Source organism: Gopherus evgoodei, chromosome 1 (genome assembly GCF_007399415.2).
Source record: "Gopherus evgoodei ecotype Sinaloan lineage chromosome 1, rGopEvg1_v1.p, whole genome shotgun sequence".
Classification (NCBI taxonomy): Eukaryota; Metazoa; Chordata; order Testudines; family Testudinidae; genus Gopherus; species Gopherus evgoodei.
The window spans coordinates 98,980,935-99,006,393 of NC_044322.1; the positions used below are offsets into that span (position 1 = coordinate 98,980,935).

The 25,459-nt window shown below is 40.3% G+C and overlaps 1 protein-coding gene across 1 annotated transcript in view; it reads left to right on the plus strand.

Annotated features, from left to right (window-relative positions):
• The window catches only part of PCCA (propionyl-CoA carboxylase subunit alpha), a 430,643-nt gene that overhangs the window by 168,830 nt on the left and 236,354 nt on the right, over nt 1-25,459 (plus strand). Inside the window, 4 exon segments of the mRNA XM_030568083.1 lie at nt 9,029-9,172; nt 11,061-11,135; nt 17,931-17,999; nt 18,806-18,881. Of these exon segments, the coding sequence (XP_030423943.1) occupies nt 9,029-9,172; nt 11,061-11,135; nt 17,931-17,999; nt 18,806-18,881 (364 nt within the window).

Genomic DNA, 25,459 nt, shown 5'->3' on the forward strand with positions numbered 1-25,459 from the left:
CATTTGGCTCTGATGCCTTTCTCTGTGTGATTCATGAGTGGCTGTGGGCGCATTCATGCAATCATTGCTGTCTCTGGGGCTCCACATGTGGTTGTGCTGAGTGATAAAAGCACCTGGAGGGGTTTGCTGCTGGTCACTAGCAAGGCATTGTGAAAGGCAGCCCAGTCTGGAGAGAGTTAAGAGGGCACAGTGGTCCCACAGTCCCAGAGTGCACCCTGGGACTTCACAAGGCCTTCTTTTGTGCAGGACCTAGCATCTTCTGTAGGAAGCCAGCCGTTACATTAATTTAATGCTTATTTCCCGCCTGATGTGTTACACAGCTACAGAGGCTTACAATGCAAACACTCAATATAACCTTATAACATGGGGTACAGATGTTACATGAGATTAATACATGCAGCATCCTACAAGCATTTCATAAAGTCTAAACACATTTTTATGAATCTAATACCTATTTAAATAATATTAAAACACAGGCGAGCCAGACTAGTTTCCAGCTATGCATTCATCAGTGTTCACTTGGGGCCTAGGAGCCTTGGCATTGTAGAGCCATATACCCATCTTCCCTTCCATCAGCCTGCACTGGAGGGAAGGCTGCAGTCTATAACACTGATCCTCTTACAGGACAAGGAGTGCTTTTTTGTGCCTGCCCTGGTATATTATAGCTCTGCACTGCCCTTACTTGGCTCTTGTCTACCAGGCGCAGTTTAGCCGTATGTCAGAGTTGATGAGAAGTGGTAAGGATTAATCACTTGACAAGTTACCAATTTATTGGCCATTAAAGTGCTAGTAAATGCTTGTTTCTTCTGTATATACATTCTGTACATTTATAATTCCCAGTTTGTCTAGCATTTCATATAAAGCTTCTGATAAATCTTTTTATGATTATGAAAATTCATAAATCTTACAATCCTAACCTGATGCCAGCAGGGATGCAGGATCCTAAATTTCCTCCTTTGACACTGTTTTCATTATCTATTCAGGTGTTAAGCTGAAATACAAATGTGACCAGTAGAGTACCCTTGTGCTCGATTCTGTCTAGTTTTTATTTTTTTAAACATTTATACTTCTGTCGGTTTTTGCGCTGTAATATATGGTGGTAAAAATCTTCTAATTCCTTAGCATCAAACTCATTCAGTTGTGGATAACTCCAAATTGGCAAGAAAAAAGCCATCAGAATGTAATGAATGCCATCTTTAGAAACTTTTAAAGACTTCTTTCAAATATTGTGTGAGCAGTTTGAGAGGTCTCCTCTAATAGTAGACCCATTCTTTCCAAGTCTTAAGAAATTTACTAGCCTTAAATTACAATACTTATGTACATTCTCTAATTCTACTATCTATCTTGGCTCTATATTATCTGTAATTAGCATTTCAGTTTGAGGATGGAGGGTAGCAATTTTCTTTGTTTCTTCTCCAAGCTTTCCCAGTTGATCTGTCACTTTTCCCAGCTCTCAAACTTGAGTTTCAGTTCCACTAACAGATATGTAACTAGCATCTAGTTTTTGCTCCCTTCTATTAAAAGCGAAACATAGACACTCTAATGAACCATCTCCAAATTTAACTTTAGAACCAGGAGAGTCTCCAAATGTCCATGTATTTGCACTCACTTTTATTGGTACATGCCTCAGCCTTCTGCCTCTTGTAGCTTGTAAGTGCTTATGAATCAGGATTGCTAGTGAGTGTACTCTTTCTGCTCGTTTGTGCAGCGCTTCCTTGAGGGTCAGTTTATTAATAGGTAAAAGTATGCCAAGCCTACTCCTGGGCACACTTCAAGCATTATTCCCTTTACCTTTTAGCATCCTTAAAATTCATTCCAAATAAAATGTGCAGTTATGTCACAGCCTTCATTTACCCCAGAATCGGTTCCAGTCTCTCCCTCTGGCCCAATGAATAGTTACTGTAATTATTTACACAAAGCAGAACAGTTCCAGAAGGAGAGATTGAGGAAGACATTAGAATAGGCAGTAGCCTGGTGATTAGGGCGCTCACCTGGGATGTGCTTACTCTGTACTGGACAGAGCAGGGTCTCACAGCACAGGTGTGTGTCCTAACCAACAGGCTATTGGCTATTCTGGGGTAGGTTGGTGTAAACTCACATACAGTTAACTACATTAGGGCAGATCCTTTCCTCTGTTCCAAACTCTTCATGCTGCCTACTTACCTTCCTTAGGCATGCTGAGCATAATTCAGAAACATCTGCAGTGTGTCTTACACTATCATGTGGTTTTAAAATTTTGGGGACAGTGCTCTCTTTTGATCAATTCCTTGGGAAGATAACTTTTTTTACCACACAATCCTGTAAACAAGCACAAATAAAGGATGCTTATGTACTTTTATTTCTGTGGTAAATGTTGCAGTACAGTATGAAGTTGGGAGACAGAAAACCAGTGTACCGGCTATATGATTTCTATTATAATTTACATGAATTGTTTCGTTATAGATGTTTTTCTCTCAATCAGTGGTTCAGGGAAAGTGAATTATTATTTGCTGTCAGCAGAAAAAATTTACATCTAACTGTCATGCCATGTGCTGATGACTATAAGAGGATCTGAGATCAGCTAATTTTGTTAGAGAATAAATCATTCTTGCTATCATGCAGAAAGTATACAGACTTAGATGCTTCCCATATCAGTTACAAGTGAGCTTGCTGTGTATTGTCATATACTACACAACTGGAATCACTTTCAGGCAGAGTTACCACTGTTAGGAGCAGAGCAGATGTTACATATTTGATCCTTTATAGCCACTCGAGGAGTGCATTGGTTTGTGTTAATTAGTTGTCATTTGGTTAATAAAAAGTAGTCATAATCAGAAATAGCCTCAACATGCTTTGAAATAAATTAAAAGCAGAATCTCAGCTCTATAACCTTCGTAGCTTGAGGGCGGTGTCAAAATTTCCCTTTCTAACAAACACGTTCAAAATGATTGTTTTTCTTGCTTTAGGAACACTTCAGTTGAAATATTATTTCTATTATGCTTTAGATCTAGAGACACTAATGCTTGTGAATAAGGCGTATATGTAATGTAGAGGTGTACAATGTTGCTAAATTTCCTCTAATGTAAATTATCTTATGAGGGCAAAAAGAAGGTTTCAAAATGTTAGAAGTAATCGTAGTACTTCAAATTCAGAACCATAGTCACTTAATTTATGGAAAATATATTATGGGATTGCTCAAGATATATGACAACAGTTACTTAAGCAATTTAGTATGTATAATCCAGGGATTTAGGCCAATCTATGTCACTCATATACATACAGTTTCGTGATTTTTTTAAACTAGGTCTGATTTAATATAATATGTATTAAAAGGGTATATGTTTGCTACAGAGTATATCAGCAGAAAGGCTTAATCTTCTATGGTTATGCAAGTGGTGATGGATCACTGGGGATGCTTCACTGACATCATTGTTGGCTGGTCAGGGAAGTTGCATGACACTTGTATCTTTAAGGACATAGGACTGTTCAGAAAGCTATAATCAGGGACTTTCTTTCCCGACCAGCAGATTATCAGTGGCGATGCTGAAATTCTATAATGATCCTGGGGGACCCACCCTACCCTTTACTCCTCTGGCTCATGAGGCTGTACACTGACCACCTCAGCTTCTGGCTTAGCATGTGCAGAATGACAGCTGAATGTGATTTTGGTAGTCTGAACAAATGCTGGCATTGTTCGCTCACAAGATTGGATCTCAGTGAGAAAAATATCCCTATGGTTATAGCTGCCCACTACATCCTGCGTAATATCTGTGATGCCAACAGGGAAAAGTTGCTGCCAAGCTGTAGCAGCTGTCCACTGAGTTTGAGCAGCCAGACACAAAGGCTATCAGAAGAGCTCAATGTGACACTGTATGGCTCAGAAAGGTTTTGAAAGAGCACTCTAACAGCGAGCCAGAGTAATGAGTTGTGGTGTCCTGTGCTCTCCCTGGCTCTGCTCTTTGGGGTCCTGTTGGGAATTGTGTGGTGCTTGGTGCATATATCACTGACAGTGCACCTATTAATTCAGTGGTGCTTGCTGTACATTTATGCTTATTATACTGTGTTTGTCACTGATCCTGTGAGTTATGTCACAGAGTACAATAACAAGTGGGTGGGTATTTTCACTACTGCCAGGCACTCTGCTGCATATGTTAGCAACTGATAAAGATTAATTATTTTCCAAACAGTACTATTGAGTAATGAAAACACTTCAAAATATTCTGTGCAAGTTAAAAGAAAATATATTAAAACTAATAAATGTATGGAACAGAAGGAACATTGATTTCTATTTTAGCAACACATACACTGACCTGTGAGAACTAAGGATGATCTATGTGAAGCTGTGGTTGTACTGAATATCTCCAGTAATGGAGTGGCAGGGGTAGGGATGCGACTTCTGATGCAACGTGGAATCTTGTGGGGGGGGATTATTGGGTGGGGCTATAATGAAGTTCTCCATAAACAGCAAAGGCAAGTGAGCCTGGGATTGTTGAGCCTATAGGTCCACACGTGTCTGCAGCATCTGTTTGCTGCTTGAAAAGACCCATTATGTCCTGGTGCATCTCCCTCTCCAACTTTTGGGCCTCCCTACTGTCTGCAATATTCATCCTCCAGGCCTTATGGTCACCATCTGATGTAACCCTAGGTTGCAGGATCTTGGTGAAAATGTCATCCAGAATCCTCTCCCCTCTACTCCCCTTCTGGTACGGGTCAGGCACTTCACTGGTGTGGTTGGCAAACCCCTCAAAGCCACAGCTGCAGCAGCTACAGATAAAACACAGAGGTACCACTGTCAGTATAGTCACAATGGAAAACGAACGCTAAGATTCAGAACTCTCTTCCCTGGCTCCCTCACTGACACTCATGCTTCCGAGTGCATATGCAGTGTGCTACTCACAGCTCCAGCCATGTTGAGTATGGCCTGCTGGGGTGAGGAAAATGAGGGAATTGCTAGGTTGCATGGAACTGAGTATAGGGCAGTGGCACTGGATACTGGCACCATTCTCCACAGGCAGTGATGATTTTTAGCTGATATCACACTTCTGGCTGGACTGTGGTGGAGTCTCAAAACAACTTCTGGCTTGCAGCATTGCTGGACCCTAGCCAGTCGCATGTCCCCAATTCTCCACCACCACTACCACCACCTCATCCTCACTGCTCTTGTCAAGGACCTGTGACTCGGGCTCCTTGGTAGCATAGTGGTGAGATCTCCGTTAGATGTAGCATGCACCTCTTTTTGTAAAAATGGCAGGTCTTCATCACTGGATTGACTGTTAGGCTCTCTAGTCTTGTGACATGCCTGCCGCAGTTCATTTGTTTTTATGCAGCACTGCTGCTGATCCCTATGGTACTTCTTCTGCATCCCCCGTGCAATTTTGTAGATGTCCACATTTCTATGGCTGTTCCATTGCTATGCCTGTACAATCTCTTCTCCACACAGGTCCAGGAGATCCAATATCTCCTGTGTACTCTAGGCCAGAAGTGTGTCTGGAGTGCATAGCAGGCATGGTCAGCAGGGCAGTTGCACACTGCAGTGGAGAGCTGCTAGGTATGCTCGCCAAGATGGACACTCTGAAAAAGGCATTTCAAAAATTCACAACGTTTTAAAAGGCAGGGGTGGGGTTTCTGGTCTCTCTGACCTTAGGGCAGCTGCTGAAGAACTGCTAGGGTCAATATTGGTAATGTAGTGTCTATATTCGCGCTGCATTGACTTCAGTGTGTCAACCATGGCTCAACGCCACTCAGGGAGCTGGTATTACTATGTGGATGCAACATCACGGGAGACAAATTGAAGCATAGGCCTGGTGTACCAAGTAGGTTGACAGAAAGTAGCTTTCACTGACGTAACTCGCCTACTACACTAATTTAGTAACTCCACCTCTGTGAGAGGCTTACTGCTTAAGTCAGTGTAGTTAGGTTGATGCAGTGTCAGTGTAGACATTGTGTTGCTTACATCACTATTGCTGCCTTTAGGAGCTGTCTCACAATGCCCTCACACTGATCGTTAAATCAGTGCAAGCACCCTGGTTAGTATGCGCACCACCGACACAAGGAGTGTAGTGTGGACATACAAAAGCAATTTAATTACTGTGGCGGCTGTATGTTGACTTAATTTTGTAGAGTAGACTTGCCCCTAGACACACGCATAATAATACCTATCTCCTGGAACTGGAAGGGACCCTGAAAGGTCATTGAGTCCAGCCTCCTGCCTTCACTAGCAGGACCAAGTACTGATTTCTGTCCCAGATCCCTAAGTGGCCCCCTCAAGGATTGAACTCACAACCCTGGGTTTAGCAGGCCAATGCTCAAACTACTGAGCTATCCCTCCCGCCCATAGCTAGTATGGAAATATAGGTTGGAGGAGGGAAAGAAAATTAATATAAAAAGAAGATTATAAATCTATTATAAGCAGGAAAAACAAGAGTAGATCTCTGAAAAGAGTAAAAGTAAAATGGAATAACCTGCCAAAAAAAGGAAGATTACATTAAATGGGGAAATCTATTAAAAAAAAAATAGGGAAGGAAGGGGGAAGTAAATCCAAGACCACCATGTACAAAAAAATATAATTAGTGACATAATCACAATCCTTCCATTATTTGAGGAAAAAAAGATATATTGGTTTCCTTTTACCCCTCAGTAAGATCTATGGGATTAGACCCTTAGGTTCAGATCCTGTACATAAGTTCTGTGTGTGTGGATCCTTGCATCCTCGGGGAGTGTGTTGCAGGATCAGGGCCATAGTTTGAACAGGATAGAACAGTTTTACTCTTTTGGACTATAGGCTTCATGCTCTGCTTATTGCTAAAAATATTCAAGAAATGAATTGCAAAGACTAAAAAAAGGTGACTGCTTCATGCCACTGAGATATTTAATTAAAAAATTCAGTTTAAAATATACAGCTCAGTTTCCACCACATTTTATGGATTATATTTTGGAGATTTAACAATGCGAGTGTGTTAACAAAATGTGTGACTAGAAATTACTAATAAAATAGTGTCTAGGTTAGTTCCAGTGGACTATGTATATAAAAAAGCTTGCTTGCCATATTTTCTTAATACCATTTTCTTGAAATACAAAGGGAGTCTTTTGAAGCAACAAGATAATATTGACTAAGTCAAAGAGTCTTATTGTAGAGTAGATTAAATAAATGTTTGTGAGACTGAAGAAACAAACAACAAAAATATTTCTCTTTCCAGAAACATTCCATCCTATTTTGATCATCAACAATAAAGCTGAAAACCACAATGACGCTATTGTGCCTGGAATGCCAAGTGTAATCCAAGAAAAATGATGAGGCTAAATAATAAAAATGTCTTCTTTAGAGAAATGTTACATGTTTTTTCCCAGTATTAAAATTCTGAAAATGTTTAAAGGTAATTTTTAAATTAAAATCCTAACTGTGAGAACAAGTTTTCTTGACCAAATAATTGATATATAGTAACTTTCTATTAAAACTTTGTTTTAATAACAAAACTAAGTGCTGTAGTGTAACACTGCAAGGTAGCTGCTGAATTGTTTCCAGATACTCCAAATAGGTTTATTAAGTGTGACGTACTAGAGAGTATCATGTGCTAGGTAAAATCAAGATTGAATCCCAAAGATGTGTTCTTAAACTGCATAATCAGATTCCCATTTTCAAGACCCTGTTTATACTTCAAAGAATAGGTGCTTATTTCAGTGATGATTTGTCATTAAAATTATGTCAAAATGTCTTAAAATGTTGTTGAAACTATAAAAACACTCACAACACACACAGGGCTAATTATGGTTGCCATCTGTTTATTTTTACAAAGCAATCTTTTTTTTTAAGACCAGTGCATTGTCTTGCTCTGATAAACCACAAGATTATTATGATGATTAACTAACTGTTTTCCTTCAATTAGTGTACTTGAAGTAAGGAAGACAACTAGTTTGTTCATTGACCTTTTCCTGTGTCATAAAATGTATATTATATGACATCTCATGATAGAGAAATCATTGTGAAGTGCATTTTCTTAGGATATTTGACCCCTAGAACAAAAACATTTTATATTAAAAATGGCAGTTCTGTCCTGTTTTTTACCTGGGAAGTTGTAATGCTCTCATTGTGTGTATCACATGCTAATAGTATGTGTCTTTGTGTCTACATATTAGGACCATAACTCATCTTCTTTGGCTGCTTTTGTTTCACAACTTTTCCATAATCGTTAGAGATTGCTCTAAATTAATAAACATTTTCAGTTTACAACCACATAAAAAACCACGTGTGTGTGTGTGCACGTAAGTTTGCACACGCACCCAGTCCGACCCAGCTTTAGTGTAAATGATGGGTATTCCCATGACAGCATCATCCAAAGCCGTTAGCAGCAATTTGCTGAGAGAGCAGAGTGACTCGACTGGTCCAGCCCAGCTATTGTGCCTGCTAAGCACTACACAGATAAGTCTGGAGGGAAAAAAACTGAAGGATCCATCTGCTCATTTCTGCTACACTGCGCTGATGTAAGATTACGCTAATCTGGTTGCTTGTCAGGACAGGTTAGTGAAAGCAGGCGAATGGGTGAGATTTAGGGTAGACTAGCTCTGTGGAAAATCGTAAGCTGCTCCTGTACATGCCATGTTAAGTGTAGCAGAATGGGTTGATTATCAGCTACTTTGAGGATTTCAGTTAAAATACATTACATTGCTAGATTAAAAATGAGTCCTCCTTCTTTATACTTCCAAACAAACAAAAAACTAACACATCTGCACCAAATACCATTATGTTGTAAAAAATAAAATGTACTTTCATATTTTTTGTAATTTTGCTTTTACTCTTTGTGCTTAGTTTATTTATTTTATTTAGGTTTTTTCAAAAGAAGATGGTTACTGTTGTGTGTGTGTGATTTTTTGTTTGTTTTTTCTTTTGATTTTGCTTGTCTCTTCAGTTTGGTTTGATGAAGAAAGCCCAGAGTTGAAAATTAACCCTTGTCCCATTTTTGGCTGGTGATATCTTTGTTTATCTGTATTTGTTTATGATGGGTTTTTTTGGTTGGTTTTGTTACCTACTGACTGTCAGTTCTTGACCTTGCAGGTTGAACATCCCATCACAGAATGCATTACTGGCCTGGATCTAGTCCAAGAAATGATCCGTGTTGCTAAGGGTTACCCTCTCAGGCACAAACAAGCTGATATTCCCATCAATGGCTGGGCGGTTGAATGTCGAGTTTATGCTGAGGTAAAATAAGTGGTATGGGGTGGGAGGCTGTATGTGGAGGGGTAATACCCAGGTGTACATAGGCACCAAGGTGATGTCAAGATTTATAATTTGAGGTTTGTGATTTACTGTATGTAACACAACTGATTAAAGAAAGTTTTATGTGGATTTTTATGTTGTAGTTCAAAAGAATAGCCTGAGACCAAAATTGTTGCCACATAGGTTCGTCTGAAAATGTATCTCCTGCAAGTAGCCAATAATCATTTCAAAGGAAGTTCACGGCATATTTTCAGCTTAATTTAATATGATGATTGGGGTGTATTTCATTTTCTTCTGAACTATTAACCAGTACTTCAGGTTTGCTCACCTCCATGTTTTTCTTAAAACTTTTGGCCTAAATATTTGGGGAAAATTCTGTAAGCTGCCAAACTTTTAATGGTACTGAGACATTTACTAATAGTTCAGGAAGGATGTTTGCTCCTCTGTAGCTACATTTGCTTTATATGACCAATTTGGAAAGTGAATTTCAAAACCATAAGTACACAGTTACATTATGACTCTTCATAGTAATAGCGAAAAAAAAAAACCAAAACAACAACCAAACAAAAAATCTGACTTAAAAAAATTCTCTTTTTAAGCATGACTAAGACTGGTATTGTAAGTTTAACGTGTTATTAGCATTGTTTTTGATATTTGGAAATTTCGACTTGTCTGTTGAATGAATGATATTCAGCTGTCTTCATTTTGTTTTCAGAATATTAATACTATAGGCAATCTTTAAAAAAAAAAATCAGCATCTTGGTATGTGTTTTCCCATTTGACTATTGCTGCTTTTATTTCCCAAGACATCTTAATTTCTCTTGTCCCTCTTTTTTTATTTTTCATGACACAGTAGTTTGTTGCTTGTTTTGCTCATTACAGGATGTATGACTATTTGGATGAAGAATAAATGTATTTGTGATTTGAATGATACAAAATGTACATTGATTATTAGTATGGCTTTACTAAGGTAGTTGGTATTCAGAATTTTTGCTCAACCATCTATGAATATTAAAGAGTTCGAACAACAGAATCCTGTTTCACTGTGTATGTTGTTCTGTTCACCACAGAATTTGCTGTACTGATAAGTTTGTAAGTAGTATTATGTGTGAGATTTTTAAAGTCACAAAGGACCCAATTCACATATGAAGTCAAAGGGAGTTGAACTCCTAACTACGCATTTTGCCTTTGAAAAACTTTTTATGTCATCGCTCCCTTTCTCCCTACCCCAAAATACCAAAGCTTGAAGATGGCTAAGGAGTTGATACTATAAAGCCGGGGTCGGCAACTTCTAGCACGCGGCTCTCCAGGGTAAGCACCCTGGCAGGCCGGGCCGGTTTGTTTACCTGCCGTGTCGGCAGATTTGGCCGATCGCGGCTCCCACTGGCCGCAGTTCACTGTCCCAGGCCAATGAGGGCTGTGGTAAGTGGCGCAAGTCGAGGGATGTGCTGGCTGCGGCTTCCCGCTGCCCCCCATTGTCCTGCAGCAGCGAACCACAGCCAGTGGGAGCCGCGATCGGCCGAACCAGCTGATGCAGCAGGTACACAAACTGGCCTGGCCTGCCAGGGTGCTTACCCTGCCAAGCTGTGTGCCAGAGGTTGCTGACCCCTGCTATAAAGACTGCTGTAAAGACTAGGAAGAAATACTCTTTTCTGCTTTAATAATTGCATTTCAGAAAGATGAGGTTTTAATAAATGTTCCAGTTCTTCAGTGGAAAAAGGGAAAATGACCTGACAATAAGTAATTCTGGAAACAGAATGTTAATCAAAATAGAAGTGGTAGAAGCTGTTAATTTTGCAACTACTTAACCTTTTTTTCTGTATGTAATGTCTCTAAATTAATGCTTTCTCATGTTTTACCTTCATTTCAGGATCCCTACAAATCTTTCGGTCTGCCATCTATTGGTAGATTGTCTCGATACCAAGAACCACTACATGTGTCCAATGTAAGTGACCTAGGTTCTGATTTTCGTAGGTGCTGAGAACTTCAGATCTTCACAGGTGCTTAGTCCCTCTGATGATCAGGCCCTTAGTTTCTATCATTGTTAAAGATGGTTAATATTATTATTTGTGCTAATTTAAGATGATTAAAAAAATACAGCATTAACCAAATTGGACTATAAAGCTATAAAGTTTTCTTCTGTTTAATCCTTTCAAACAAGCCTCAAATATAAATATGCTGTAGAGCAAATAGCATAATCAGATGTTGAATTAACTCTTTAACTGCAAAGGACTGAATACTCCAAAGAGAAGCTGGACTGCTATTCAAATTCGCAGCCTTTAAGAAGCAAATACCATTTGTTACTGTTGAAGTGATTATTAAACATAGTCTAACTATGCAGAGTGGCTCCTTAACAAACAGGTTTTTGCTCCAATAAAAGAACAGGGACATCTCCTTTTTGTATAATCAAAGTAATAAGTAATAAATCCACTGTGTCATCTGGTGAAAGCACAAGACTATACCATCTGTGAATATGATTATTCAGTGTGATTACTTGAATGGAAAATAGTGAAAGATTACAGGAGGAATCCTAAATTTGGAGATGTTGTTGGATATATGATTTATTTCACTTCTTAAATTGTTTTTGCCCATATGCTTTCTAAAGGGACCTGACCCTTTCTGGGCTTTAAGGCTTCATGCTGTGTTCAAAGCCTGAAAGCAGAAGAAAAAATTGTAAAGATTTAACAGGCATTATGTTACGTTAAATAGAAGATAAGAAAACAAGTATCATGGGATGTATCTAAACATTTTTTTAATGAAACAAAGAGTGTATTTAATAATTTATAATGATTACTCTAGTGGTTGTTGGACATTTTTACCATGTTGTAATAGCTAACAGGATGTCAAACATTTTGCCCTTGCAAGTTTTTGCAATTTGCAATTTTCCAAACGTGAGACCTGTTGAAAGTACAAGTGATAATGGCAAACTATACCCCCTACAGTCTTTGTCCCACCAAATCTTTCTTCAATTAATGTTGCAGCAGGAGTTTTATGTAATAACATTTGTGCTTGTGAGCCATCCATAGAAAGAAAAAACAATTAAAATGCCTTAAATGTTCTGCTTACTGCTGTTATTTGCTTGTGTGAATGTTGCATGTCAGCTAAATGGACCACGGAACAGATAAAGTGATTGGGTGCAGGAGAGTGCACACCAAGCTTTGTCTATCATTATTGCTGGGAGCAATCAAATTGATGCCAGCAGGACAGTAGACGCGTTGACAGCTGTAATTATGTATCTCCATGGTGATCACTTTTGGCCTGTCATGGAGTCCCACAAGTCCCCTCCCTTGCAAGCATTTAATCAGATTGGGCTGTCACTTGTCAGGTAGACAGGGCGGGCTGGGAGTTGTGCTTAGGGGGAGAGGTGAATTGAAAATGAAGGGTGGGAGACGGCTGATAGCTTCACATGGCCCATCATGGTACTGAAGAAAGAAATTTTAATTATGCTGGAGGCTTCAGAGAAATGGTTTGAGGATCTCATACAGAGTAGCTGGGCTGTTTTCTTGCTGATCACTCTCGTTGTCTTATTAAAAAAAGCTGTTCTATTTTTATTTAGCAAACCATATTTTTGATCTGTTCTTTAGCAGCAGAAAATGTGCAATACTGGAGATTAATTTGTCTTCTGAGGATGTCACATAATTAAGAATAAAATTGATTTGACTGAAGAATTTGGTAATTATATTGAAGCTATTGGTGCTTCGCCATTTTTTATAAATTTCTGTTTTCAAAAGATAAGTTGTCGAAAAATTTGCTCTGAGCTAAAATTTGGCATAGAAAGTCTCAGGAGTGGCATCTTACAAGTGTGATTTGAAATTAGTTTGGTTGTTTTTCAAATTAAAGGAGGTAGGGGTGTGTGGATGGGTGGGTGGATAGGGGAAGTAGAAGAGTGACTAGGAAAGTTAGGAAGATGGGGCATTGGGGAAATGTTTTTCCTATGCTCTAAGAATTCTATACTGGGTTTGAGATTATAATAATTTTTAATTGTACCAGCTGCTAGTTCAGAGTATGATTTTTAGGGCTAGTGAGTATCTCATTTTAAACTTTTTTAAAAAATTGAATAACTACAAAGAAATAAGTATCATCAAGATTATGACAAAGGGCTTGTCTACATCAGAAAGTTGCAGCGCTGGTGAGGGAGTTACAGCGCTGCAACTTTGAAGGTGTACACATCTGCAGGGCACCACCAGCGCTGCAACTCCCTGTTTGCAGCGCTGGCCGTACTCCCGTTTTGTCTCGGGTGTAGAGGATCCAGCGCTGGTGATCCAGCGCTGGTAATCCAATGTAGACAGTTACCAGCGCTTTTCTTGACCTCCGTGGAAGGAGGAAGCCTCTGGTAATCAAGCTGGTTTCCTTTCCCGGTTTGCTCTCTCGGTCCCGGAGCCACCCAGCAAACCGCAGGGAAGGAGACCTGCTTGCTCGGGGTTCCGGGACCGAGAGAGCAAACCGGGAAAGGAGACCAGCTTCGCCGCGGTTTGCTCTCTCGGTCCCGGAGCCAGCCAGCAAACCGCAGGGAAGGAGACCTGCTTGCTCGGGGTTCCGGGACCGAGAGAGCAAACCGGGAAAGGAGACCAGCTTCGCCGCGGTTTGCTCTCTCGGTCCCGGAGCCAGCCAGCAAACCGCAGGGAAGGAGACCTGCTTGCTCGGGGTTCCGGGACCGAGAGAGCAAACCGGGAAAGGAAACCAGCTTCGCCGCGGTTTGCTCTCTCGGTCCCGGAACCCCGAGCAAGCAGGTCTCCTTCCCTGCGGTTTGCTGGCTGGCTCCGGGACCGAGAGAGCAAACCGCGGCGTTCCCGGTTTGCTCTCTCGGTCCCGGAACCCCGAGCAAGCAGGTCTCCTTCCCTGCGGTTTGCTGGCTGGCTCCGGGACCGAGAGAGCAAACCGCGGCGTTCCCGGTTTGCTCTCTCGTTCCCGGAACCCCGAGCAAGCAGGTCTCCTTCCCTGCGGTTTGCTGGCTGGCTCCGGGACCGAGAGAGCAAACCGCGGGGAAGCTGGTTTCCTTTCCCGGTTTGCTCTCTCGTCCCGGAACCCCCCTTGAAGCCGCCCAACAGCGCTGCAGTGTGGCCACATCTAACACCACTTGCAGCGCTGGTTGCTGTAAGTGTGGCCACTCTGCAGCGCTGGCCCTATACAGCTGTACTAATACAGCTGTAACAACCAGCGCTGCAAAATTTTAGATGTAGACATGGCCAAAGAAACTTATTACTCTTGCATGTTGCAACAAACTGTCTGTGTTGCAGTTGCAATTAAGATTTGAGGAGCTCCGAAGCCATTCTTCGCTAATGTGATCAACAATCCATTCTTTAAGGGTGCCGATGTTGACATTGTCTGTGGTAGTGAGCCTCCCAGCTCAAGTCAACAGAGTTGGGCTAATGGGGCTTATGCTAGAGCTCTCAAAATAGCTGGGAAGATAGCACACTGAAGCTGGGGCTAGAGCTTGGGCTCTGAAGCCTGGGGAAGGTGGAGTAGGTCTGTCTGTCTCTTACACCCCAATATTGCAGTGAACTGTGTCTAGGTGAAACTCTGGATGCATAAGTTAGTAGGACTTCATGCTGGCAAAGTGGTGTGCCAGTGCACTGGTCATTGCAGGATTGAAGCCATAGGTTATGAGGAGAGGCTGAGGGAACTGGGCTTATTTAGTCTGCAGAAGAGAAGAGTGAGGGGAGATTTGATAGCAGCCTTCAACTACCTGAAGCGAGGTTCCAAAGGGGATGGAGCTAGACTGTTCTCAGTGGTGGCAGATGACAGAACAAGGAGTAGTGGTCTCAAATTGCAGCGAGGGAGGCCTAGGTTGGATATTAGGAAAAACTGTTTCACTAGGAGGGTGGTGAAGCACTGGAATGGGTTATCTAGCGAGATGGTAGAATCTCCTTCCTTTAGAGGTTTTTAAGGCTCAGTTTGACAAAGCTCTTGCTGGGATGATTTTAGTTGGGGTTGGACTAGATGACCTCCTGAGGTCTCTTCCAACCCTAATGTTCTATGATTATGTTTTCCTAGAGCACCTAACATTATAATGTAGTAATACACAATTGCACCAGAGTACTACGCCACTGGAACTGTTTGGGCTGTGAAAGGATCTTGACTTGTATACATACTCCCTGTAGTATTTTTTTAAATACCGAGAAAAGGAAAAACATTAAGAAAAAGTAATGCTAATAAGTATTACTATTATCTGTCAAGATAAACACACTAGAGCAGGGATCTTTAAAATAAAGGTTTCTGTTATATCCAATTTTGCACACTATAGTTTACAGGATCACCTATTGTTATCAGCCCGCTGATATACCTAAGAACAACAGAGAGAATTGAAGATGGTAAAATTATTTCCTTTCTGCTATCAGTTTGTCATTTTTATGTAGCTTTTCTGTGTTTATTTTATTAAGAATAATTTTTAGAAGGAATGAAAGCTTTTATTACATACCAACTGGCCCCAGGTACTTTTTTCATAATTTAAGAAATTATAAATCAAATTTTCAAGAACCTTCTTTTAGTTCCTTGTTTTTCAGTATATTTGAATTTTTAAATTAGTGTGGATATATCCAAGTACATTACGTATAAGTTTGTGTATACAGTATATACAGTGGAAGCATTGTTTAGCGTACTAAGCATGTAATGGGGAGCCAGGAAGTTCTGTTTTCTAATCCTGATTCTTCCACTAACAGCCAATCACTGAACTTCTTTTGGCCACAATCAGCACTGGCATTAACAGTGCCTACTCCTATTTACTTCAGGAACAGTTACATCTGCTTATTTCACATCTGAATTTGGCCCTTCTTTATATGTTTTCTCATTGTAAAATTGGGATAATAATATTTGTATACCTCACAGGGGTGTTGTAAGGATTAATTACTTTACATGTGTTTGTTGCTTTGGAAATGAAAAGTGCTATATAAATGCCATGCGTCAAAGATTATATACACAGGTATGCTTCACGTTATATATGTGTATGTACTGTGCAGTACAAGAAGCAATATGCTGCCTATAGAGAACAGTCTTGATTGGCAGTGGGATGGACTAGATATCTTAATAGTTCTTTCTATCTCTGTGTATGGATGTATTCATTCATGTATGTATGTACCTGTACAGAGAAGAAGGATGGCTTAATAGTTATAAGAATGGGAATCAGAAAGTTTGAATTTCCTGCTACATATTTCCTTTGTGACCTTGCTATGCCTCATCATCTGTAAAATGGGGATAATAATGCCATTTACCTCACAGTTCTGTTGTCGGGCTAACTAATGGTTTATAAAGCGTCTTGATTTCTTATAGTGAAGGTGATGTTGAAGTGCAAATACAAATATTTTGTGTGTGTATTAATATTCAATTAAAGTGTTTAAAAAAGAAAATGATCATTAAATCCATGTTAGGATGTAGTTCTCATTGAAGAAAGAGAATAAAGCTACTGGGATATCTTTTAGGTTATTTGGATAATAAAGTCATCATCCTGTCCTCATGTGGATTCTTTAGACAAGAGGTTCTACATGTGATCCCTTGGTAATTGCCTAAATTAAAATACTAAAGGCCTAACAGCCATTGTGTTGACCTTTTTTTTGCCTTGCTGCAATCAGATGAGCTGCTGTTTATTAGAAAGATTCCTTCCCATAGGTGGAGATTTAAGTGAGTTTCTAGGTCCCACTTGCCACCCCCTTTACAATGCAAAATATCAAAGCCCTAGTGTTTCAGCAACTTCAATTGGATTCCTCTGTCATTAAGATCACTGGGATGCATTTATCAGTCTTGATTTACTTTGATTAAAAAAACACTAAAGTGCTTTAGATTCCAAAGTTCAACAGCAACAATTTAATAAATATTTATTTCCCAGAAATTGCTCATTTTAAAAGTTTTATATGGCTAACCTCAATGTCACACTGATGAAATCAAACTGAGAGATAAAAGCAAGAATCAGCAATATACTAACTGACTTGTTGGCTGTTTAACAGCAATCAGTTTCTTCAAAAGAAATTTTTGAACTCATGCTACTTTTTTCCTATGAAAATTGCGGAATCAGAGCTTTAATTGAGGCTGTGTCCTTACAAAGCAAAGCCATGGAAAAAGCTGTGTAAACATTAAACACCCAGGGGAACAGCAGCAACAGAAAAAAAAATGTTTTACAGTGGAGAGGGTGAGGCAGAAAAGGAAAGTATTACAGACATGAAAGCTACAAGACTAGTATTCCTATAGAGCTGATAAGCAGAGCTCCAAAGTTCCTGCTGAATGAGCCTTAGTTGTGTCCCCACTGGAGCCCTCAGAAGGGCTATAGTGGGGCACAAGGGATGTGATTACATACATACTCAGAAAGAATGCGATTACAAGGGGCATCTTTCGTGCCAGGTGTCAGTTGGAGGAATAATTACAAGTGTATTTTATTGCAGTAATTAAGTCAGCATTGGTTGCATTGAGAGTTCAGATTCAGAGTTGTATAAACCACTATAAATTGATAGAGTGATCAAAAGCCAAATCTCTTTTGCTCTGGATTTTACAAGAAAAAAGTGATTTTGACTAACAGTGCAAGTTTGCATTCATTCATTCTTTTTTTTTTTTTTTAAGAGGAGAGTAATTCATAGGTATTTTTCCCACAAGGGGTAAGTGGGAGGAGATTTTCTAGCCCTTGATGAAAAGAATATTTTATCTTCTCATGAAACTTGTCAAGTTTAAAAGTATGAGATGTATGTCTTCTGTGAGGTCAAAACTTGGTTTTTGTTCCACTGTGAAATTATATTTGCTCCTTTTTTATTTTTTGAAGGTACGTGTTGACAGTGGCATACAAGAAGGAAGTGATATTAGCATTTATTATGATCCCATGATCTCAAAAGTGAGTTGATTTTTTTTAATGTTCTAATATATAAAATACTAGTTTTAGATACAAAATTTTTAAATGAAGAGAGATTTTTTAGTAATGAGCCAATATTTCAAAGCTGCTGGATGTGATATGCATAAAGGAAACATGAGAGAAAAGAGGCTATATTGAAAAGGAAGCTTAATATGGAAGAAAATTTATAAATATGTCTGATCTCACAGAAATTAATTCACTCTTTTACTTGTTTTTTATTGTTCTTGTTATGTTTTCTGATTTCTAAAAGCATATTAAACAACGGCCTGCAGTCTCACTGATTTTTCCCACGTCAATCTAACTGTTTGATTTTTCTAAGAAATTATAGGGCCGTAATCCCTGACAAAAAATGTTAAATAGGAGTTAAAGTTTGCAGTTATTTAAGGGTATAATTGCTACAAGGACATTATAGTTAGTGTTTTAAAACGCCAAGAATTAAACTTACAAGAAAACAAACCTTAAGAAATATGGAAATTCACAGTGAGAGTTCCTGATCTTTAATCGAATTTTTTGTGTGACTCTAAGAAGAATAGAGAGTTAGATATAGATATGCTTAACTCATATAAAGAAAAAAACCTGATCTTCTGTATCTGGATGCCAGAGAGTCGAGAGGCCTCTCTCTTGTTTTGGGGAAGTGCTCCAGTAGACAGACAGTAATATGTGCAAAATGATTCCTGTAAATGGAATATCTAAACATATGATTTGTGAAGTTTTTTTTAAAGAAAATTATTATATTTCATGAATTAAAACTGAATTTTTATCCCTGACTTAAATACCTTTGTTTTTAGCTAATTACATATGGCTCTGATAGAGCTGAAGCATTGCAAAGAATGGAAGAGGCTCTGGACAATTATGTAATTCGAGGTAACTACGGAAATTTGGGTTCCTAGTGTGGTAGGCTGGCATCTATTTCAAGAAAACAGCTTGAAAATGTAGTAATTAGCAAATTGAGTAAAGTTCCTGCTTATTAAGTGCAAATTAAACCAGGAAAAGCTTGTGTTAATTAAGCTGAGAAGATACATCAAATCTAAAGAGACTTCATTTTTTCCTGCAGCATTTTTAGTTGAAAGTAATTAGTTAAATAATTTAATTAAATTACTTTCAAAAACTGATAAGAGCTCTCGCAAACTCATGGTAGATCCTGCATTTATTACCCTGTGAAATTCAAAGGCAAGTATATTGTAATCATTCGTAGTACTTTAGTAGATCTACTGTGTTCTTATAGTACCACATGCCTGTGTGTTGAGTTTTTTCATTCTAAAGGGTTGTGTTAGCACTGGGAGAATATCATGGCATACAAATGTAGACAATATTTAGAACCTGAGATGATGATGATGATGATGATAAAAATCTCTTTCAGCTCTCTTCCCAGGCCTACCTGTGAGAATTAGATGTTTTTCTTAAGCTCTTTATAGAACATGGATGAGTCTGCCATAATGAATCTTGACTCTTTTCCCCTCTTTTAAGCTCTGGAGAAAGTCTTTGTTTCTCCTCTTGAGTTCAAAGGCGAATACAGGTAGAAAACAGTGTCTTGTTTCTTGGGAATTTTGTTCCACTCTCCAACCCCTGGAGGCCCCCAGATTGAGAGAGAGGCTATGTGGGGAGAACTACCAGAATGATGGCATAGGTTACCTTTTTGGGAGTGTGGCTGAGAAAAGGAGTTAACATGCTCTATGTCCTTTTTAGTTCTTTGAGCAGTATCCCTATGGACATCGGTGATGCCTATCTGTAAGTGGACCAATAAAAAATATGATGTTCTGGTTATGGAGACAGAATTTCTTTTCTCCCATCCTTCTCCAACCTCATCGTCATCGACGTGGTAAACTCTTGGCGCTGTCAGTACCAAATGAGATCCACCCCTGTGACAGGGATTGGAAGTGCTTAGAACTCTTTGGGAGGAAAGCCTGTTACTCGGCCATGCTACAATTTTGAACAGCAAATTATCGAGCCTTAATGACAAAATATGACTGTCAGTTATTCAGAACTTAACAGCTTTATTGATCAGCTTCCAGAGTCGCAGCATGATCACTTCAAAGCTATCATCCAGGAAAGACAGCTAGTAGCCAAAACAGTGCTACAGTCTGCCCTCGATGCAGCCAACACAGCGGCTCGGTCCATCTCTACTGTGATAGTTATGTGACATGCATCGTGGTTACACCTTTTGGGCTTCCCTAAAGAGGTGCAGTCGACTGTCAAAGATCTTTCTTTTGAAGACACTAAGCACTTCGCAGAGAAGATGGACACCTCTCTCCATATCCTTGAAGATTCAAGGGCTACTCCCTGCTCATTAGCAATGTACACACCTGGACAAAACAGAAATTTTTTCCACAGCCCCAACACAAATTACACACCTCTCAATATCCGGCTCAGCACTTTTATGAACTTCAGAGACCATCCACCTCCAAACACCAATTGTGATATGTTGATTGAGGTGTCGATAGACAACTCCCCTCAAATGCTACAGCTGACCAGTGTCTGCTGTCCCATTTGGCTACTGTCTTGTCATGATCTGCAGCACCTGGGAATGCATAACATCAGACCAATGGGTTTTGGAAATTGTTCACAAAGGATATTCCATCCACTTTACCTCCCTCCTCTGCCCACAACCTCTTCCCTGTTCCTCTTCTGGAACCCTTCTCAAGAGAGTATACTATGACAAGAAATAGATTGCCTCCTTCGGTTAGGAGCCATAGAACCAGTACCTCAACATCTATGAGGCAAAGGTTTTTACTCTCACTGTTTCTTAATACCCAAGAGAAAGGGAAGTTGGAGACCCATACTAGACCTCAGAGCACTCAGTAAGTTTGTTAAAGGTCAAAAATTCAAGATGGTCACTCTAGCAATGATTATTCCAACATTGGAATGTGGGGATTGGTTTTCAGCCCGTGACCTTCAGGATGTCTATTTCCTCAGATTTACCCTAAGACAAAACCGCTACCAATACAGAGTACTCCTCTTTGGGCTATCGTCAGCTCCAGGAGTATTTTCCAAGATTGCCTCAGTAGTGGCTGCTCACTTACACTCCCAGGGGATTGTGATCTACCCCTACCTGGACAATTGTCTCCTCAGAGCCCGGTCCTTCAAAGAGGCTCGCCAGGTTACCAAAACCATGATAGACTTATTCATGGGACTGGGCCTGCAGATCAATGCCTAGAAATCAACCCTCGCTGTAGTAGTGCAGTACAGTGTACTGCAGTACTACAGTGTACTGTAGTACATTGCTTGGAATTTATTAGAGTTGACCTCAGCTTATTATGGGCCAAAACACTTCTACTTCAGCACAGATTCCTCTCTTTGGCCACACTCATAGACACTGTACAAAACAGCCCCCAAATATCAGCCAGATATATCAACTCTCGGGCCATATGGCAGCGGGCACAGCGGTAGTACCAATGCCTGGCTTCACATGTGATGTCTCCAGATGTGGTTCAGTTCAGCTTACACACCAAACAGAGACAGGCTAGACAAACCCATCCCTGAATTAGTGGAAAGACCCAGAAAATGTTTTCAAAGGGATCCCCTTTTCGCAAAGTTCCCTGTTGTTGCTTCTCATCACCATGCAGCTTTCACAGGATGGGATGCACATCTAAATGACCTTACAACGCAAGGCAAGTGGTCATCCATGGAGAGATCCCTTCACATCAGCCTTCTCAAGCTCAGGGCTTCTCAAGCTCATTTCCTCCCACCGATCAAGGGGACACACATGAGAGTCCTAACAGACAATATAGCGTGTACGTATTACATAAATCGACAAGGAGGAGCCAGGTTGCCCTCCCTCTGCACAGAAGCAGTGCATCTCTCACAGTATTACATTATCAGCGGCTTACCTTCCAGGCACACAAACCTTGGCCATGACCTATTCTGATGCTGAGGGACACGGACCTGTTCACTACTCACCTGAACAAGAAATGTCCATGCTTCTGTTCCAGAGTGGGGATGGGGCAACACTCTGTATGATGCTCCTCTTCTTCCCTGGGACGAGAGCCTTCTTTGTGCCTTTTCTCCATTTCCCCTACAGTCGAAAATCCTGTCGAAAATAAAAAGAGAAGGAGCACATATCATATTGATTACTTCCACTAAGTCAAGATAGACTTGTTACCCTACTGTCACAGCTCGTGACATGGCCACTGATCTCTCTCCAATCCACTCTATATCTGCTTTTGCAGGACAAAGGATGCATTCTGCATTCCAACCTGGGGATTCTCCGCTTCAAGGCTTGGCTCCTTCATGTTTCCAATGCATAGAGAGCTTGTGCTTGAAGGAAGTACAGAGGTATTACTACACAGCAGAATGTTCTCAACCTTCTGTACTTATTTGCAAAAATGGTTCAAGTTTCAGATTTGATGTAATTCCCAACAAATCTCTCTGTCATCTGCGACTCTTCCAAAGATCCTAGACTATGTACTGACTCTAAAAGAGTCAGGACTATCTATTAGTTTACTCAGGGTCCATCTAGCAGGTGTAGCAGCCTTCCACTGACAAGTAGAATACTCAGTGCTATCACACCGAACCGCTAAACGATTTCTTAGGGGTATTGTAATCCTTTTTTCCACAGCCCTGACATCCCACCCCTACATGGGATCTAAACCTGATATTGAAAGGCCTGACTAGACCTCCCTTTGAACACGATGGCCACCTGTTCGCTTACATCCCTGTCAGTGAAAACGGCTTCCTGATAGCAATCACCTTGGTAGGAGAATAGGAGAAATAGCGGCTCTGATGGCACATCCCCCCCTACACAGTATTCTTTTGGGACAAGGATATGCTTAGGCTACACCCAAAACTCATCCCTAAGGTAACTTCCCCATTCGACATGAACCAAGCGATTCACATTCTGACTTTTTACCCCAAGCCTCACTGTGACAACAGGGAAGCTATATTACATGCACCAGATGTCAGGAGAGGCCTAGCTTTTTACCTGGGTAGGAGGAAGTTTCTCAGGAAGTCTCCTAAGCTTTTCCTCTCTATTGTGGAAAGATTCAAGGGCTCAGCAATATCAGCCCAGAGACTTTCCTAGTGAGTCTCGAACTGTACCAGATGTTACCAAGTTTGTAATGTGACCCCTCCAGATGACATTCGTACACACTCCACCAGATTAATCTCCTCATCCGTCACATTCCTCAAGGATGTCCCTATCTCACAGATCTGTAGAGCAGTGGCGAGATTGTCCACACTTTCGCAGAACACTGTGCAATCCCTGGGGACTCCACATGCGATATCATCTTTGGCTCCGTAGTCCTGTCATCTGTAACAGATCTGACTCTGAAGTCCCCACACTCCAGAAGGGGTAATGCTCAGAAGCCACCTACAGTGGAGCACCCATAGGGACACTAGTCGAAGGAGAAGAAGAAGTTATTCACCTTGTGCAGTAATGATGGTTCTTTGAGATGTGTCCCCCTCTGGGTGCTCCACAACCCACCCTTCTCCTCTCTGCTTTGGAGTTCTTGTCAATGACTCTGTGGTGGGCAAAGACCCGAGGGGGGGTAACTGCGCACACTTTCTAGTCTTGTGGCATGTGCAGGCCTAACGGACACTGTTTCCAAAGTTCTCCGATCAGCAGCAGAGGGACACACCTACAGTGGTGCACCCATAGGGACATCTCAAAGAACCATTGTTACTGCACAAGGTGAGTAACTACTTCTTCATGGGGCAGTTAGAGTGCAATACATTAGAGTGCTATGCAATTTACATTCTTGTAGACCTCACTGCTGTACTATATAGACAAGCCTTTTGAAGATAAATCTTGGTCCAAATGCTATCAATAGGACAAACTCACAATGACTTCAGATGGGACTGGTATGTGGCCCCCAGCAGCACATCATCTATTAATTATCTCATACTGTGTTCCACAAAATGTTTAAAAATAAAACAAACAAAATCTAGTACTTGGGTTTTTGGGCGCTATGAGCAATATACTTCATATTAATGATATATCCTGGGATTTATAATACATCACATCACGTAATGCTCGTGAGTCAGTTTTTAGCATGAACCAACATAGCACAGCATGATGTCATAATGATGTGGGGGGAGAGATAGCTCAGTGGTTTGAGCATTGTCATGCTAACCCTAGGTTTGTGAGTTCAGTCCTAGAGGGGACCTCTTAGGGATCTGGGCAAAAAATCAGTACTTGGTCCTGGTAGTGAAGGCAGGGGCCTGGAATCAATGACCTTTCAGGGTCCCTTCCAGTTCTATGAGATAGGTATATCTCCATATATTAAATATTATGTACATTAAATTTAGGGATTAAATGGAAATCAGCAGATATTTTTGCATTGAGTACTTATTATTCACATAGCTAGTGCATAATCTGTAATGAAACCAGTGGCAGAAATAAAGAATATAATATAGAGCAAGTGGTTTGGAACAGCTGCTGAAAATCCTGCTTTGCAGGTCTCCCCAAATTATTTTCGATAATGGTGCAAATGTTTAATTGACACACACTGGTTCTTTTTAACCTACACATGTGTCTATAATCCAGCAAAAACCAGGACATTTAAATTTCCATCTGACATCATGTAAATGATCACACCCAAACAGTCTATAAGAAACCAATGCACGTGCCAGACCACTTGGATGGTGACTGTCCATGAATTAGTAACCTACGTGTAAAGTTCACTAAATGAAACATGATCAGACCTAACTACCTAGTAGCAGACATTTTAGTTAAAAGTTTCTGAGCTCAAGTTTAGAGTTTTGTGTTTCTGACCTCTTCCTTCTTTACAGGTTTACTCAGTTCCCATAAGAAAAAGACATGACAAAAGCAGAACTAAGGGGAAAAAAAATCAGTTTTATTTATCCGCAGTATGTGAGGAAAAATGCTAATTACTCCTACATGTCACATAAGGATGGGATGCAGAAATAGAGTCTTGACACCTTAAATGTCTGCTTCTTGGAGTAGCTAGTCTTAGAACCCCGCGGAGAGTCAATTCTTGATTTCATCCTAAATGGAGTATAGGATCTGGTCCAAGAGGTGAATATAGCTGAACTTCTTGGTAATAGTGACCATAACATAATAAAATCTAACATCCCTGTGGGGAAGAGAATAACTAAAGCAGCCCACTACAGTAGCATTTAATTTCATAAAGGGGAACCACACAAAAATGAGGAATTTAGGTAAACAGAAATTAAAAGGTACAGCACCAAAAGTGAAATCCCTGCAAGATGCATTGAAACTTTTTAAAGGCAGCATAATAGAGGCTCAATTTAAATGTTTACCTCAAATAAAAAAACATAGTAAGAACAAAAAAGTGCCACTGTGGGTAAACAACAAAGTAAAAGAAGCAGTTAGAGGCAAAAAGGCATCCTCTAAAAAGTGGAAGCGTAAACCTGGCAAGTGAAATGTAAACGTATAATTAGGAAGGCCAAAAAATAATTTGAACAACAGCTAGCCAAAGACTCAAAGTAACAGCAATTTTTTTTTTAAAGTACATCAGAAGCAG